Below are 16242 nucleotides of genomic sequence, written 5' to 3' on the forward strand. Positions count from 1 at the left end.
GGCCACACGCAGCTACCAATTAAACAGCGCAGCTTGGGACAGCATGTAGGAAACGGCATGTATTTTGGATGTGACACTTGGTTTATCTTACTTTCCTATCATTTTTCCTCTACTTCATGTCCTTTCACTAATTATTTTTATTAATCTTCTAGTATGATCTATATCTTTTTCAGCCAACTTAAGTTTTTTTTTTTTTAACGTGGGAATCTACTTATAAATACACAAAATAGATAACAGCCTTATCCCCAACTTCTTTGACTGGGTACATCCTCCCCTCTGTTGTGCAGCAGAGTAATTAATATGTTCATTTAAGGAAAGGGAGTCCCAGGAGCAGGGGAAGAGAGGCCTTCCCTTCTGTTTCTGTCTCTGTTCTGTTTCTTTATCTTGGTGTTGCTTGTGCAAATGTTTAGTTTGTGAAAATTCATTGAGTGTATATGATGCACACTTTTCCTCATATAAATCATTTCTGTTATTCTTCAATAACAAGTAAAGAGAAACTATTACGTTCAAAGGACAATGTTAGTTTAGTTCTAGTTCATACAACACAGGTCTTGGCTCCAGAAAGCTGTAGTTCCCTCTTATCTATCATTAAGGCAAATTCCTAAGATGGATTTTCCAGAGGGATCGGGGCAACTTCTGATGTTGGCAAACCCCTGCCCTCAACGTCCCCGCCACCTTTTCCCCCAGAATCAGGCAATGCCAGGAAAGGAGGAGAGGTAAGTTTCAGGAGGAAGGAGGCTTTCTTTCCATCTTATCAGATCTTAGTTAAAAACGTTTCTTATAAGAGGCTGAGTATCTCCCAGAAACAGATCTCTCAGCTCTTCTCCTCGAGAGGAAACACATGGGTGGAGGAGGTCTCTGAAATACGGGAACGTTAAGTCAATGGGGCAGGACGAGGAAATGAAATGCAACCTACTTTTAAAGAAAGCAGCTAGAAACTACCCTACCAAGGTTTTCTTCAATGTCTAACCTCATGCAACTGAACCAAAGCATTTATTTTAAAAAGTACAGTTGAAAATGAAACTTGGCCAACATACTGCTGAGGAGAATGTGAGTAAAAAGGCGCTCTCTCAGCTGTGTCCCTCCGGCCATGGCCGAAATACCTTAATTTTGCTAAAGACTGAAACACAAATTTTAACTTTTAGAAGTAACTGGGAGAGGTGGGCAGGTGTGCATCTCCTGCTAGAGAAGGCTGCTTTCTGCAGTGAAGCAGTAACAGTAACCTGTTCAAACGGCCATGATCAAGGATTATGAGGGGGACTGTCAGTCCTGTCTGCTCACAGTGATTTAACTCTTAGACGTATTACTATTTTGAACAAAGGCCCAAATTCCTGAGACCCAGGATACACATCTTCTTTCTTACTCTTTTCGCATTGGATGCTCTAACTTCAGAGGCCTGCACCTACATGGATTTTACAGCCACTTAAATGTGTGGCTCTTCTTTGAAGTTGTCTTGCAGTGGTTCCTCTGAGCAGAGTTCAGGCCAAGCTTTCCTCCTTTATTCTTTCATATATGGTATTATAGGGATCAAGAGAAGAAAGTATTCTAAATACTGTAAAAAAGAAGTCCCTCAGAAACAATCACATTCATTTTGGCTTTTCAGTATGAACAAATTTCTTTCACTAATTTTTACATATGCAACTGCATTATGTTTGCATAAAGAACTGGCAGCTTTTAACCCAGAGGAAAAATGTTCTCACATTTCAAAAGGGATTATAAAACAAATGCTAGCTAGCATTTAATTCACCGAATAATACAGCAATATTAGTTTCTTATTTGCATAGTTCAAAGGGAAATCTGAAAACTATCTAGTTCCTACAAGTTGTAAATATCTCAAGGTCACCCTTCTGACTTGAGTAATGCGGCCTGCCTGTTGTTTTAACCAGTTATCTGACAGGAGCCAAATTCTCACTTCATTTTGCGATATGTGGATTACATAACTGATGTTCAACGCCAAAACCAACAAAAACTAAGAAATGTTACCTGTGATTTAAGTAAATACAATCAGTGCCTTTCCAGACAACATCCCCTAACTTGCTATCAACTTTCTCTTCTCGGGTGTCCATACATGAAAACTGAAATGCCAGAGGCAGAGACATTTCAGAAACACAAAGTCCTGAAACTGATTTACCTGTTAATTCTAGAAAACCTGAGTCTGGAAAGCATTAATCAGGTACGGCAGGTATGGGATGTTCTTAAATCTGTATGCTGAATTTTGAATTCTAGAATTGAATTAATGACCCCTAAAGAGTTTTAGACAATCACTGGAAGGATGAGGGGAGAAAGGGGTCCAGTAACTGAGCCAAGACTTGAACCACGGAAACAACAGAACAGTCTACTGCATCCATTTCCTTATACGTATTCACACACCCCTCCCTAAGCTTCATGAAACCAGAAGCTCCAAAGCCATCACATACTCCTTAAAATGCTTATGAGAAAGTCATTTTCAAGGGATCACCGAATTTTAACAACTTACTGCCCAGCAGCAAAAGGGTGGAAGGGTAGAAAGCAGGGGAGGCACTTGAGGGAAGAAGAAAACAGGTATCTTCCCTGCTGAATGTCACTATTTTACAATTGTCATAGATTGTTTTTCCTGAAATTCCTTTGTGGAAGTGAAGAATTTGTTGGGAAAGAACTCCCTACTTGTAAGGAAGCAGATTAAAGAGTCTTTAATAACAAATTTCCTGGGATGTCTGCTCACTGAAACCCCCAGGAGCCAGAAGCATTTAGTGGACACTGAAACGGGGTGAGGAGGCACTAGAGGAACTGGCTGTGGCTGGCCTGTGGCACATGGCCGGGGCAGCAAAGTGAAAATTGTGTAATTAGAGTATAGACAACTTGACTTGGTCTAAGAGCCAGAGGGTCACTGGTCCCTCCTTTTTCTTAACTCATTGTTCTGTAACAGGTACTAACTAGAGTTTCTGCCCGAACCAATCCACTTGTTTCCCAGTTCTCCCAAGAGGGAGATAGACACAGACAGACAGACAGACTTCCCCAAGGTACCTGCAGAAGGATCTTGTTCCCATCGTGGTCCTCCGTCTGCCAGCGGCCCTCACTGATGGGGCTGCAGGGGTTGGGCAAGAGAGGCACCAGCTCGCCGATGTCCTTGACTCGGAACTCCAGCACGGAGGAGTCGGTGGGGACCGGGGCCTGGTCACAGGGCAGTCTTTTCAGAGAGAACTGGATGTCCACATCCAGATTGGAGAAAACGGGGAAGATGCAGAAGTCCGTTTTCCTCTGGCTGGGACTCCGCCTGAGGATGAGCTCGTAGAACTTGAGGATGTCGGCGTAGTTGTCATGGCGACAGTAGATGGTGAAGCGCACGATCTCCCTGCCGTAGTGCACCGGCCGGATTGCCCACAGCGGCGTCCCGGGCGCCAGCGTGAAGAAGTCCTGGCTGCAGGGCAGGTAGGGCAGGAACCGGCCGGGCACGCGCTCCGTGTGGTGGTGGCGCCAGGGCGGCCGCTGCAGCATGCGGTGCAGCTGCAGGATCTGCTCCTCGCCGTACTCCTCCTGCAGGAACAGCACCACCGCCAGCGCCGGCTGCGCCGCCTTCGGGGCCTTCCTCCGCCGCCGGGGCGCCCTCCTCTCGGAGACCCTGAACAGCCGCAGGTCCGGGTGGATCCAAGCCAAGACCTTGTCGATGGCCTCCTGCAGGGGCTGCGACTGCCCTGGGTCTGCGATTATGTGGATGCTCACCAGGAAAGGGTCCTGCGCTTCCTCCACGGAGAGCTCGCCTAAGAGCACAAAACAAAACCCAAAAAAACAAATGGTGACTATTTCATTAAGGTGTCCTGTGATGACACGCCAAGGCCTGAGCAGGAAGAGAAGCTAAATTCTACCTGAACTGACTCCATGACCCTTAGTTTCCGATTCCAAGTTCACATGCAAACAACACTGCCGCAGCACCTGGCGGCCCCAAATTCAAGCGCTATTACTCACGCGGGCTCCCACGCTGGGGGGCGGTAGCGCAGCCTTGGCGCAGCACTTCAGGTGGAGCGCATATTCCACACACTCCAGCACAAAGTCAGGCCTGCGCGGATTTGGAAGAGATAGCAGGGCCATCAGGGAAGGTCCTGTAGCATTACGTGTACACCATTTAGAATTTCCTGCAGTGCCTTTCCCCACAAACATTCGGTACGCCACTGCACACCTTTGGTTTGCTTATCTCACTGGTTTATTCATCAGTTTGTTCATTCATTTAACATTGATGGAATCCTTTCTTCACCACTTACTCTAATTGATACATTGAGCCCTGGCTAGTGAGGCATCCTGCCAACTGTGTCTCCATGGTGGGGTGGTCGGCTGGTGATCGTCTTGCTGCTAGAGACACAGGGGAGAACAACTTGGGGTGGGGGCCGAGGGACAAGCACAGTGTTGTTGCTGTCAGAGCTTCCCGGAACTGTGGTTGGAGGTGGGGTGATGCACAGTGTGACCGTCACTGCCTACATCGTGCTGCCTTGGGGGCCTCTTCTTGGACCATGTCCGCCCAGAAGCCCACATTCCCTGAATGGGTCAGTTCCCCTCCCTATGTCCTCTGGCAGAACATCAAATTCCAAGTATGAATTTAACTGTTTACCTCAGCAACCTGTTCCAAGGGGTGGACAGTTTGCCGGCCACACTGGGGCATATTTCTACTACAGAAATATTCAGCATATTTTATCAGAGAACCTGATGAAAGCCTTGTTCTTGTTCATGATGGCTCTTTTTGTATTTAATTAAGTTGTATGACCATCCAAGGGAAATCGAGGAATCTTTAAGTCTACTGTGACTTGGAGGGCAAGATTCATCTAGAATCTAGACCTGTGTCCACACACATCTCTCACAACATCCACTAGAGTTTTAGGCTTAGGGTGATCATGCCGTCGGTAACGTCTGAGAAGCGGGTGTGCTTTTAGAAACCATCAATCACCCTGATCGGTTTGTGGGATGACAGGTGATTTTTTTTGGTAGGTAAACAGATATTCCAGGTGGGCTTACAGAGCATTTCATCAGAGGCGCCTGTGATAACATGGTCTTAATTTTGCTGGGACAAAACCTGTCTGAATTTTCATCCCACCCTGACTGTTAGATATCTCACCTGGGAACAGGGAGCTCAGTTTGCCATTGCCTTCTTTCTCGGTCACTCATTTGTTCTCACACTTCTTGAGCAATCTATGCACCAGGCACTGGGAGACAAGGAAGCTGGCGTCATGACTACCATGGGAGTCTATTTATGTAGGCTCTGGCATGAATAGTGCTCCCTTAGAGCTGTCCAATGCATGACCCCCAGCCACAGGCAGCAGCTCTCTAAAGAACCATAAGTCACAGATGAGAGCTTCATGATTTAGCTGGGAAACACCGACATAAAAGATGAAAATTCGAACTGATATAAGTCTATAGGAAATATGATAGGGTAGCATCTTAGGTGGAGGCTAGATTCTAAAGTCACCATGACACAAACATTAACTATACACAATGTTACCACTGAAAGTCCCTGGAATTTCCCACATAGGACTACAAGGTCCTGACTTGCAACAAGGTAACACAGCCAGCCAGACCTTCCGTTGGTTGAACACCTGATGAAATAACAGGCTTGCTGCATGGCTATGTTATAAAAGAAGAGTCTTGTATCCTTAAACACCAGACCCCCACTCACTAGGCGGTGCCTTTCATGCTACAAGAGGCTTTTGGGAGCTGGAGTGGCTTCTAGAACCGAAGGATGTCTAAGGCAACAGCAAAGCCAAGTCTTAGTACTCCCACAGTCACAGAGTAGAATGGTGGGTGGAATTATTTAAACTCTCCCCCTCTCTCTGGCTGAGCATATATTCCTGGACGTGTATCAGTTAAATACGAGCATGACGGAATTTCAATTTATTACCACACCACGAAAGAAGGAGCAATGTTTTCTCCACAGGGCTTCTGAGAAGGCTTTCCAGAAGTTCCAGGTGAGCTGAGTCTTGAAGAGTCAACGACATCTCCCTTACAACAACCTCAGATGTGGGGGTGATCACTGCAGGAAGAGGGAAGACTGTGTCTGAAGGCACAAAACTGCGAAAAAGAAGCACGTTTGGAAGAGGGTGGTGAGTAATTCTGAAAGGTGGCAACAGACGCAGTAGGGAGAACGGATCAGAGCCAAGTTGCACGGGGCTTCAGCTCAGCTGGGTAGTGAGAGGGGCAATGGAAAGTTTTAACAAAGGGATGTCAGGATCAGGTCAAGGCGGGGGTTGGATACTGGCAAAGTAAGAAGTTAAAAAATGAGTGGAGTCTAGGTGAGAGATGGCAGGGCTTGGCAGTGTGGGAGACTGCATCACCAGCCCTGGTTCTTTATTCTACCCCATCTCCTTGCTCTCTGCCTGTGTGGCTTTGTAATTCCTCCTACAATGGCTGAAGTGTGTTTCCCCACCCTTTGACTTTGACTAACCAACAGAAAGACAATGAACATTAGTATCACCGTCAGCAGCAGTGCCGTTGAAGCAGAAGCAGTGAGAACACAAACTGAGCACATTTCCTGCCAGTAAGGAGTTCCAGCAGAAGTAGGAGAAGATACCACAACTGGGACAATGCAAAGTGCACTTTTCCATGGTGCCCTGTTCGCCCACCAGTGGAGACATGAGATTTCGCTGAACAGTGATGAATGCTCACTATAAATGGAAAGGAGGAGAAAGGCTTGGGATAATCTGGGGATGAAGAAATGCACTTGAGAAAATTACAGATGATTTCTAGGAGGGGAAAGAGCATTAAGGAATAGAAGTCAGAGCAATCAGGCAGGTCCCTTTAAGCACCTGACCCCACACTCAGGACGAGCACATGACCACGGACATGGTGCCACGTTGTCGCTGACACACAGATGGCACTGAGTGTGGACCAGCACTTTCTCCGCGTTCCACACGCATGAACTCATGTGATCCTCACAACAACCCCAGGAGGGGGAGGGTGCTACTCTTGCCCTCATTTTAGGGAGTAGGAAGTCAAGGCACAAAGAGGAGAGGTACCCTGCCAGAGGCACAGAGGACGCACGCAAGCACTTGGCTCTGCAGCATCTGAGGTCTGTGTGCACCATCCTCCATGGTTCTGCAGAGAAGGACTAGTTTCATAGCCTGAGGAGCAGCTGTCACTCTCCAGCCACTCCTGGCCATGTAGCTGCTCCTTCCTATCTCTCTCCTGCTCTCCTGTCTGCTTCTGATTGGCTGGCTTCTCAGCCAGCAGTCCAGAGCTTCGTGACATAGACACCCATTTACAACTCCTTCTGCTGGCCCTGGGTCTCTGAGGAAGAATATCTAGAAGCCGCCTCCCTGACGGCATGTGCCCAGGTCTCTGTATCTGAGCACTGCCTTCAAGCAGAAGTGAATCGGGCCAGCTCTGCAGGTGTGTGCGACAGTGACAGACAAGCAAAAGTTGGCACGGGGAAGGCAGGCAGGTGTGAAGAGGCCCGGAGTAAGGCAGCTTCTGAGTCTCAGAGACAGAGCTGTCAGGGTGCTCAGCGTTGGGGCCGCCTCTGTTCCCCGCACAAAGGTTTCCCAGGGAGGAGTAACAAAGGCCATGTTGAAGCCTGCACAGAGGAGTGAATGTTTACAGCTTTGCAAAAGGCAAGCTGCCTGACTCTGCCTCAGGGCAGGGAGTGGGGCTGAAAGGGATTCAGCCAAGCACCGCTGGCCTGGGCAGCTCAGGATGCGGCCCCATCAAGAGATCAAGGAAGATGGAGACCCAACCCCAGAACTTCCTTTGCACTGTGTGAACCAAGGAGATTTAAATCCGGCCCAGAGAAGGGCCGGGGAATGAGCAGCGGCATTAGTCATCGCCAGCACGTGCCCACCGCACGCGACCTTGAAATCAACAGGCTCAAAGGGGCACAACACGGCTCCAAACCATCATTGGCTGCGAGGGTTACACACGCCCCAGAGAAAACCTGCCTCCGTGGAGCTAAGACAGGAAACCAAGTATTTGAGGGGAAGGAGAGAAAATGTGAATAATTAATTGTCATGAAAAGCCTCTCTGCCTCCGTGGAGAAGTGGAGACACTCCGAATGCGGCATGTGTCCTGCCTTTATCATATCTATTACATGCTTCTCAGGGGCCCTCAGAGAGCACCTGTTCAGTGAGGGCAAGACAGACCGAACCCGGCCAACAGGTGGACGTCCCCAGGGCTGGTGAGAGGATGGAGCCATTCGCACAAGGTTCACAAAGCTTTCCAACTAGCTTCTGCTTCCCAAGAGGACAAGCAAGAGTCTTCCCTGTGTGATTATGTACAATTAGATCTTCCTGATAATGTGAAACAAAAACAACTCTAAGTGAAGCGCTGCACCAGTGTGGGTCTTCTGTGAGGCAGAAAGCGTACTGTTAACCTGTTAAACAGCATCCATTCTGTTTTCCCCAATATTTTGCTCTCTTGTATATTCCTTTTTTCGGTCTCATAAGTGTAACAGAAAATAACTTAGACGATAATAATCACGTATCAAGTTCTTATCATTTGTTAGACATTGTCCTAAAAGCTTTGCATATATTACCTCATTTAATCTTTAAAATACCACCATGATAAAGGTGCATCCTCCCCATCTTGCAGGTGAAACATTAACTAACTTGCCAAAGGCCATTCGGCTGGAGAAAAGCAGGGTCTCTGTGCTTTCTCATCTCTCCAGGCCACCATCCTGATAATCCTGCTCCTCCCCTCAGCCTGCCTGGCTGGGCTCTGAAACTGTGGCTTAGCTCCGTCAGGAAACATGGCGGGGTGGGCGGATTCTGCTGTGGATGGACCATTATGCCTGGGCAGTTTCTGGCAGCCCCGGACCTGCACAGACGTCCTAAGCTTGAGTCTGGTGGAGGAGGCGGAGGTGGGGTGGAGGGGGCCACCGACAGAGGTCCTGATGCTGGTCCTCCCGCTCGGCCACCTCAGTACTGCCTGTGCTGGGACCCCCTCACGGCACTCTCTGCACCTGGGGCTTCACACCAGTCTTGCCTGCACTGGCCTCCGCTGTCTGGTGCCTGCCAAGCAGACCTCCTTCCAGAACTGGCCAACTGATGTGACCCTACGACACGTACTTCCCAGCAGCAGGTACGTCTAATTGAAGGTCCAGATCTCTCATTCCAAAGGGAATGCCTGGCCAAGTCTCAGGATGTGACAAGCTCAGATACCCCTTTCTAGAATTTCTGGGCAATGACTGACGTCTCTTGTCATTTTATCCACCAGCCATCACTGACAGTTTGCAATTCAGTGTCAATCACTTAATTTAACCAAGGAAAGTTTATTGAGCACCTACTATCTGCCAGGCACTGTAGGATAGAGTAGAGAATAAAACAAGTCTCTGCCTTCATAGAACTTACACTCTAGCGGGGAGACAGACAATGAGCAAATATATAAGATGGGGTCAGGAACCTAACTGCAACAGATCCTTCACTGACCAAACCATGTTCACTATGGGTATAAGAAGGGGTTTCCAAGGCAGCAGCCGTAACCATTTCCATCACCTGAATAACTGCCGCGGACCAGTCCAGTGCCCTAAGTACCACGGGGCCCCAGACACCCTCAGGAGGCAGCAGAGTCTGGACACAGGCAGCTCCCGCTGCTGCGGGCTGCTTGCTTTAGGGAATCTGGCCCTGGAGCTTAGCTGGAATCTCTGTAACCTCAAATGCAGGAGGCTGAATAAACTTATTTGCATTTCCAAAGTCCCACTCAGTGGCACAGAACAATTCAGGGGCTTAGAGACTTGGTCTGTCAACCAGACACACGTGACCAAGCACAGAAAACCCCCGTGAGACGGTGGGTCAGGTGTGCAAGACAGATACTCCCAGGGCATAGGTGGATGCCATGAAGAAAAATTAGGTCAGGAAGCAGGAGGGAAAGAGGCTCCAGGATGACAAGGAACAGGAAGCCCACTGCTTTGTCAAGGACCACAGAGGGGCCGACCTCCCCCCATTAAGCTGCGTGGTCTTCCTGGGATGCCTGAAATAAAGGCTCCCAGAAAGGCCCTTCCAATTCCTCCCTGGGAGAGTTTATTCATCCGGAATGTAATGAATAACCTGCCGTCAGCTTTTTTTTTTTTTAACAGTTTTTTTTTTCAATACAGCCAGTTCTTCGAACTTCTGAACTAATTAAAAAACTGAAGCAATCCCCTTTGTCCCTGACAATACTTAAGATCAAGTTTCAGATATTCTCAATGCTTAGTAATTTTATGATTTTGACAAGGCCTTTGATTGGCCTGTAACTCTGAGTTGTGAACGGGGCAAGGCTGGTCCCGTGCCAGCCCCAAACTGCAGACAAAATCAGATGCCGGGTTGGGAAGGGTGGGAATCTGGTGGCCGTGAGGTGGCATGTGGAGTGTTTAACAAAGGGGATCCCAAGTGTGCTCATAATACAGATAAAATGCTTCTCCTCCCTCAGGCTGAACCCACAGAGCTTTCCTGTAACTGAACCGAGGCTGAAGTGGTTAAGCCCAAACATCCATTTTCACTTGACAGAGGACAGCACAGCAGGATCCCTCTCGGGCTCTTGTAAGAAGTATGGCTTTGCTATCACTGCCATTACCGGACTGCGTTCTCAATTTGCATCATCTGTTGCAGAAGCAATGTCAGGAATCTGGTTGTGATGTGTATTCCTGAGCTCGCTCTAAGACTATTAGGAAAGAATACAAAAAGTAAGGCAGATACTCGAGACACCCTGCATGTTTTTCCACTTGGAGATGTGACAGCTTCTTGATTTCAGTGTATTTCTCAGCTTCATTGTGAAATGAACCTCCGGACGGGAAGAGGAGGGGGAAGTCAAGGCCAGACACTAACCAGAGAGTAATGACAAAGACATGTTAAATTCCGACCCAGCTTGACACTGATTCTGGAAGAGGACTGGGAAGTTAATAGGGAATTAGTCTGAGAGGGTTTAACTCAGCTAGAAGCACTTAAACATCTCTAGCATAGTTATCTTAGTCCTGAGGACTACAGTGATTTTGCAGGTTGACGAGAAGGGAAGACAGGTCTGGTGCACAGCAACGTCCACTGCTTCATAATGTACCAGACCCTTCGTGTATAAAAGTTACAGCCTTCAAGACGACTGAGGACACGCTAGTATTTTGCACAGAATTGTTCTGCTACTCGGTAATTGCCATTCTTTCTAAACCACATTATAACTTGTCACCTCCATCAGTGGCGCGGTCACCCTGAGAGCACCAGGACATCAATAAAATTCTGTAGATTTGGAGATGAGGCAGTAGGGTTTGCAAATAATGGGATTAGAATATTCATCTTGTTTTAAGTAGTAAGATACATCAATCAAAACAAAACAGAGAAGAGAGGTGGATGTGAACCAAACCTTTCCCAAGGATGTGTTCATCCAGACCTCCCAGGTTTACACTCGAGCTAGCGGGAGAAATCCTCACAAGTACAGTAATTACGATTTATTTTTAAAAAAGGATTTATTCTGGCAGGAATGTTGAGAAATGAGACAAACTGCTATTACATGTGTTCTAGGAAAAAAAAAACTATGTATATGCTTATATGATATACCCTGGATGCATCATAGAAAAATCGGGGATAAAATCTGGCATTAGTTTTGCTTGTGATCAAACCAGCAATGTGGGAAATGGAGTGGACTTTTTTTTCTTAAAATTCAGTGAAATATTCAAATACTTTGCCAATTTGAACAGGATACTAACGTATCCTTGTTTCCTTAGAAAACACGCACCTTACAGCCCACTTGAAGAACAAGCTTACTGGGCATGACTAGAAAATTAAAGATGGTGAACCATTTGGCCCAGCCTTTCATGTTACAGATGAGGTCGGGTGACTTGCCCAAGTCAACCAATTAGTCAACGGCAGGACTAGAAACAGAACAAGCATCTCCCAGCTCCCAGTTTGGGGCTGTCTCTAATTCTGAAGAATTAGCATTACTCCTGCTAATGGCCCCAAGGATTGCAAAGCAGGAGGAGACAGGGTCCCTTCCGGAGATCAGAACCTGAGGACGCAAGACGATCACACATGAGAAATATAAGAAAAACACAAAATGGTGGCAGGGGTCAGTTCTGAATGATGTAAGGGGTGAATTTCAGGGACGAGAACCCAAGTCTCCTTCTCTCACAATTTTCTTATTGCCTGTGGCCCTCCACCGGCAGAGTCTCAGCTGTTCATGGCTTTAGGGAAGTTGGGGGCAGATGGACCCATTCATCAAGTTTCTGAATTTAGGTTTTTCTTTTTCAGATCATAGCAGGGGAAACAGTCTAGAAGGGTAAGGCTCTCTACTGCAAAGGCTGGGGTTTTGGAGACAGAACAGGTTTTCTGAGCCAAGAAAGGCTAAAAACCTAGAGCAGAGGTCTCACGCCGTGAACAGGAGTGCAGAATGTGTGATTCTTGAGGGGTGCCTTCTCCAGCCCAGAAGATGTGAAGTTTGGGCTTCTGGTGGGAGGAAGAAGACTGCAAGGGGCCTGACCAAAGCCTAGATGCCAGAAGGTTTCTGAGAAAGGATCAGGTACTGAATTCTGGAGCTGAGCCCTGCAGGGGTGGGGACCCCAGAGCAGAGGAGACCTGTGCCTTCACTTGCCAGGGGGCAAGGACGGCAGCTCAAGCGTGAAGTTCAGCTCGATTATAGAGAAATATAGCTGTTCCACTTTTATACCTGAGCAGGTGACTGAAAATTCACACTCACTGTAAGAGGAGGTTTTTTTTTCATAGAGGTCTCAATGGATAATAGAAAAGTGTTACATTCCAACTGATGGCGACCCCTAAACATGCCAGCTCATGGAAAGCCCTCCAAATTCTGAGTCCAGGTTACCTGTGACTCACATGTTTTAGCCTCATTAGGTTCAAGCCTGAGGCAGTGACATATTAAAGATGGAATCACAGAGGGGCCCAGTTCTCCCTGCCGCAGACTTCTCACAGCTATTCTTGTTACAAAGGAGGAAGGATACGTCTTCCAAGCACAGGTGGCACAGCTCAGCTTCACCACCTTTTGGTACCAGTGATAATGCCAGACGATGCCGGGGTGAGAGAAAAATAAAGGGGAAGTGAGAGCAGATGGGACGTTCCTTCCTTCCTTCCCAAAACCAGTGTGTTGTACAAAATTGAAAAGTTTGATGAATGCGGAGGAAAGAGAGAAGGTTCACAAAGAAGGAAGGGAGGAGGACTGATGGGATCCTCTTCGTTTTCCCAGCCAATTCCGAACACTGTAACCACCGTTAGTGGACGTGACCTGGCTTTTTGCACAACATTCCCCAAATACTTCCAACGTGTTATCCCCTCAAAACTTAAAGGCAACAATACTGATGCTGAATAGTGATAGAAATTGCCTATTGGAGGGAAAATACTTTCCATGAAGCCTGTGTAGGGCGCTGATGGTTTTGGGCACTGTTACTGCTGCCTGAGGTTGGGGCAGGCGTGTAATCAATACCGTACTTTTAGTGAGAACCACAGAACAGACTTCAAATCGTGGGTCTCCAAAAGCTGACAGCCTCTCTGTTAACAGTCTACTCTTCAGAGCACTTCTGTCCATTGTTATTGGTTGCGTGCATCATGTGTGTATCCATCCATTCTGCTTTTGTTCATAAAACCCTGATTTTTTACAAGATCCTGCACTCTCACCCGTGCCAATGGGAAAGGGAAATGGTACCTTCGGAGAATGACCTGGCAACAGGGATCAGGAGCTTTAAAAAATAAATATGCTTTTTACCTTGCCAATTTCAGTTGTAGGAATTTATCCTGAGGAAGAAATGAAGGACATGCACAAAGGTGTAGTATAAAAATACTCCGGGCAATGCTGATTATAATAGTGAAAAAGGGAATATAACCTATAGGACCAACAATAGGGCACTGGTTTATGAAGTATGGTGCAGAAATGCAATGGAATACTGCACAAATAGCCAAAGTGTTATAGAAGTAAGCTTACTGTCATATAAAGAAGTTCACAATATACTTAGAAAATTAGACTACAAAACTATCCAATATCATTTTTGGTAATAATAAATCTATACAGGAATATAGATGTTCAGGAAAAAAATCTGTAAAGGCAGACACCAAATTTTGCCTTGTTTCTGGATGGTGGCATTCTGAGTTTTCCTCTTTTTGCTAATCTGTATTTTCTGATTTTTCTACAATGACTATGCATTGTTTGGGCAATAATTATTTTAAAATTGAGAAAAGCACCAGGCATGTCTTAGGAATGTGTACTTGCAGCTACTCACTTTTGTTCCCTCCCTTGGGGTGGCAGGGGTAGGGGCCTGACAACCCTGGTAGACCAGATGTCCCTGAAGTGTCACTTCAGCCTCTCAGGGAAAATGTGATCATGAGCAGCCTGCCTCCATTTCTCCTTCATATCCTGGCTAGAAATTGATGCCCTCTATGTAGTTGAAGTCACACAATTAAAACTTATCTTTGAAGCCAGAAGAACTACATGAAATTTTTTTTTTTTTTTTTTGGAAATGGATGTCAGTATAACAGAGCATCAGAGGAATTGTCCATGTGGGATATTGTCCTCAGCCTTTGATTTCCTGATGGATATCTTTGGTTATTGCTTTTTTCTTATCAACTGTCAAACAGTAATATTGTCTAGCTTTTCGGGCTCCCATTCAGAAGACTGTGAATATAGAGACCCCATACCATCAAATAACAGGCTAAGTACGCAGATGCTTTCAACTCCAGTAGTTTCATTCATCTCAGGTTTCATTTGCTAATTCCATGATCCTATCAATAAGGCTGCCACCTGCTTCTCAAAAGAATGCCCAATACCTCTAGCTTGCCTGATAAAGAACAAAACTCATATTTTAAGATAACCACTCTTAGGGGAGGAACGCAATTTTCTTCCTTTAAATTGTCAACTCAATAATTTAAATATTAAGTGAAAAATGTTCTTATCTAGACATTACACAAGTTCTAGCATCTACAGATTATATACCATTAAAAATGAGCCTCTGAAAGTAGGACACTTGGATAAACCGTATCTATCAGGGGTGACTTAATAGCAATCTTGTTTATTGGGGATATGGGCTAGACCAGTGCCAAATTTCAGAACAAACACCTCACCTGACTCAGGAGGTCTGGGGTGGGGCCTGAACTTCTGCATTTCTAACAAGTTCCAGGGTGAAGCTGAAGCAGTGGTCTGTGGACCACACTCTGAGTAGCAAGTTTTCCAGTTTGATGATTTCATGTGCTCGGCCAGGCCAAAAACACCTTGTCGGGGCAGCTGACAAAATGCGGAGCGAGTGGACACCCCAGCCTGCACCAGCTGGCATTCCATGGCTCTCAGCTTCCGCCACACCTCCACCTGAGTGGCTGCAAGACCCAGACCTGCCAACAATGACACACCCAGGACCGCGGCCTTTTTATTAGTGTCACCCACCAGCTACATGCTAAATGGCTCCAGCCCTAAGAGGAAGGTCCAGGAACATAACGGGTGTCTCAAACATGAAGCCATACTTGTCCCAGAAAGCCTCATTGCCTGGGGCACAGAAGAGCCACAGGCAGCACGGCCCTTGTCCACAGGTATGATGGTGAGTTCCCACCTGGAGTGAGGCCAGTGCAGTCCCAGGGGGACAGGAGAAACCCTCAGGGCTCTTTCCCACACAGCTGCAGGAGCAGTGGCTGTCGGGGTACCAGATGCTCCACACTAGGGGTTGCAGTAGGTACTGCTGAGTAAAAGCTTGCATCCCACAGTCACTTTGGAAGGCCAAGCCACAGAGGGGGACATGCTGGACAAGGAAATCATATTGCTCTGTGCAACATCTTAATGGTTTCTGATCTGTTCTGTACCCATGGCCAGACAACAGGAAGGACTGTGTTATCAGTGATACCATCGTCCAGCACAAGGCCACTCCTGGAGAGCCCGTCCAGGGCTGCAGAGTCACTCCAGCTGTGCAGCAGTTCACCTCAAATCTCTATGAGAACAGCTCTGCACATGAGCACCACTGTTGTGCTGGAAGAGCCAATTTCACTTGTAGGAATTTATCCTGAGGAAGAAATGAAGGACATGCACAAAGGTGTAGTATAAAAATACTCCGGGCAATGCTGATTATAATAGTGAAAAAGGGAATATAATCTATAGGACCAACAATAAGGCACTGGTTTATGAAGTATGGTGCAGAAATGCAATAGAATTCTGCACAAATAGCCAAAGTGTTATAGAAGTAAGCTTACTGTCATATAAAGAAGTTCACAATATACTTAGAAAATTAGACTACAAAACTATCCAATATCATTTTTGGTAATAATAAATCTATACAGGAATATAGATGTTCAGGAAAAAAATCTGTAAAGGCAGACACCAAATTTTGCCTTGTTTCTGGATGGTGAC

General features: G+C 46.6%; 1 protein-coding gene across 2 annotated transcripts in view; it reads right to left on the reverse strand.

The window, feature by feature from the left end:
• FAM124A (family with sequence similarity 124 member A) overlaps window positions 1-16242 on the reverse strand; it is a 71390-nt gene that overhangs the window by 41184 nt on the left and 13964 nt on the right. For both annotated transcript variants that reach the window (XM_072976203.1, XM_072976204.1), the window contains one exon: window positions 3004-3737. In XM_072976203.1, the coding sequence (XP_072832304.1) occupies window positions 3004-3737 (734 nt within the window). The remainder of the gene's footprint in view (window positions 1-3003; window positions 3738-16242) is intronic.

Source organism: Vicugna pacos, chromosome 14 (assembly GCF_048564905.1).
Source record: "Vicugna pacos chromosome 14, VicPac4, whole genome shotgun sequence".
Classification (NCBI taxonomy): Eukaryota; Metazoa; Chordata; class Mammalia; order Artiodactyla; family Camelidae; genus Vicugna; species Vicugna pacos.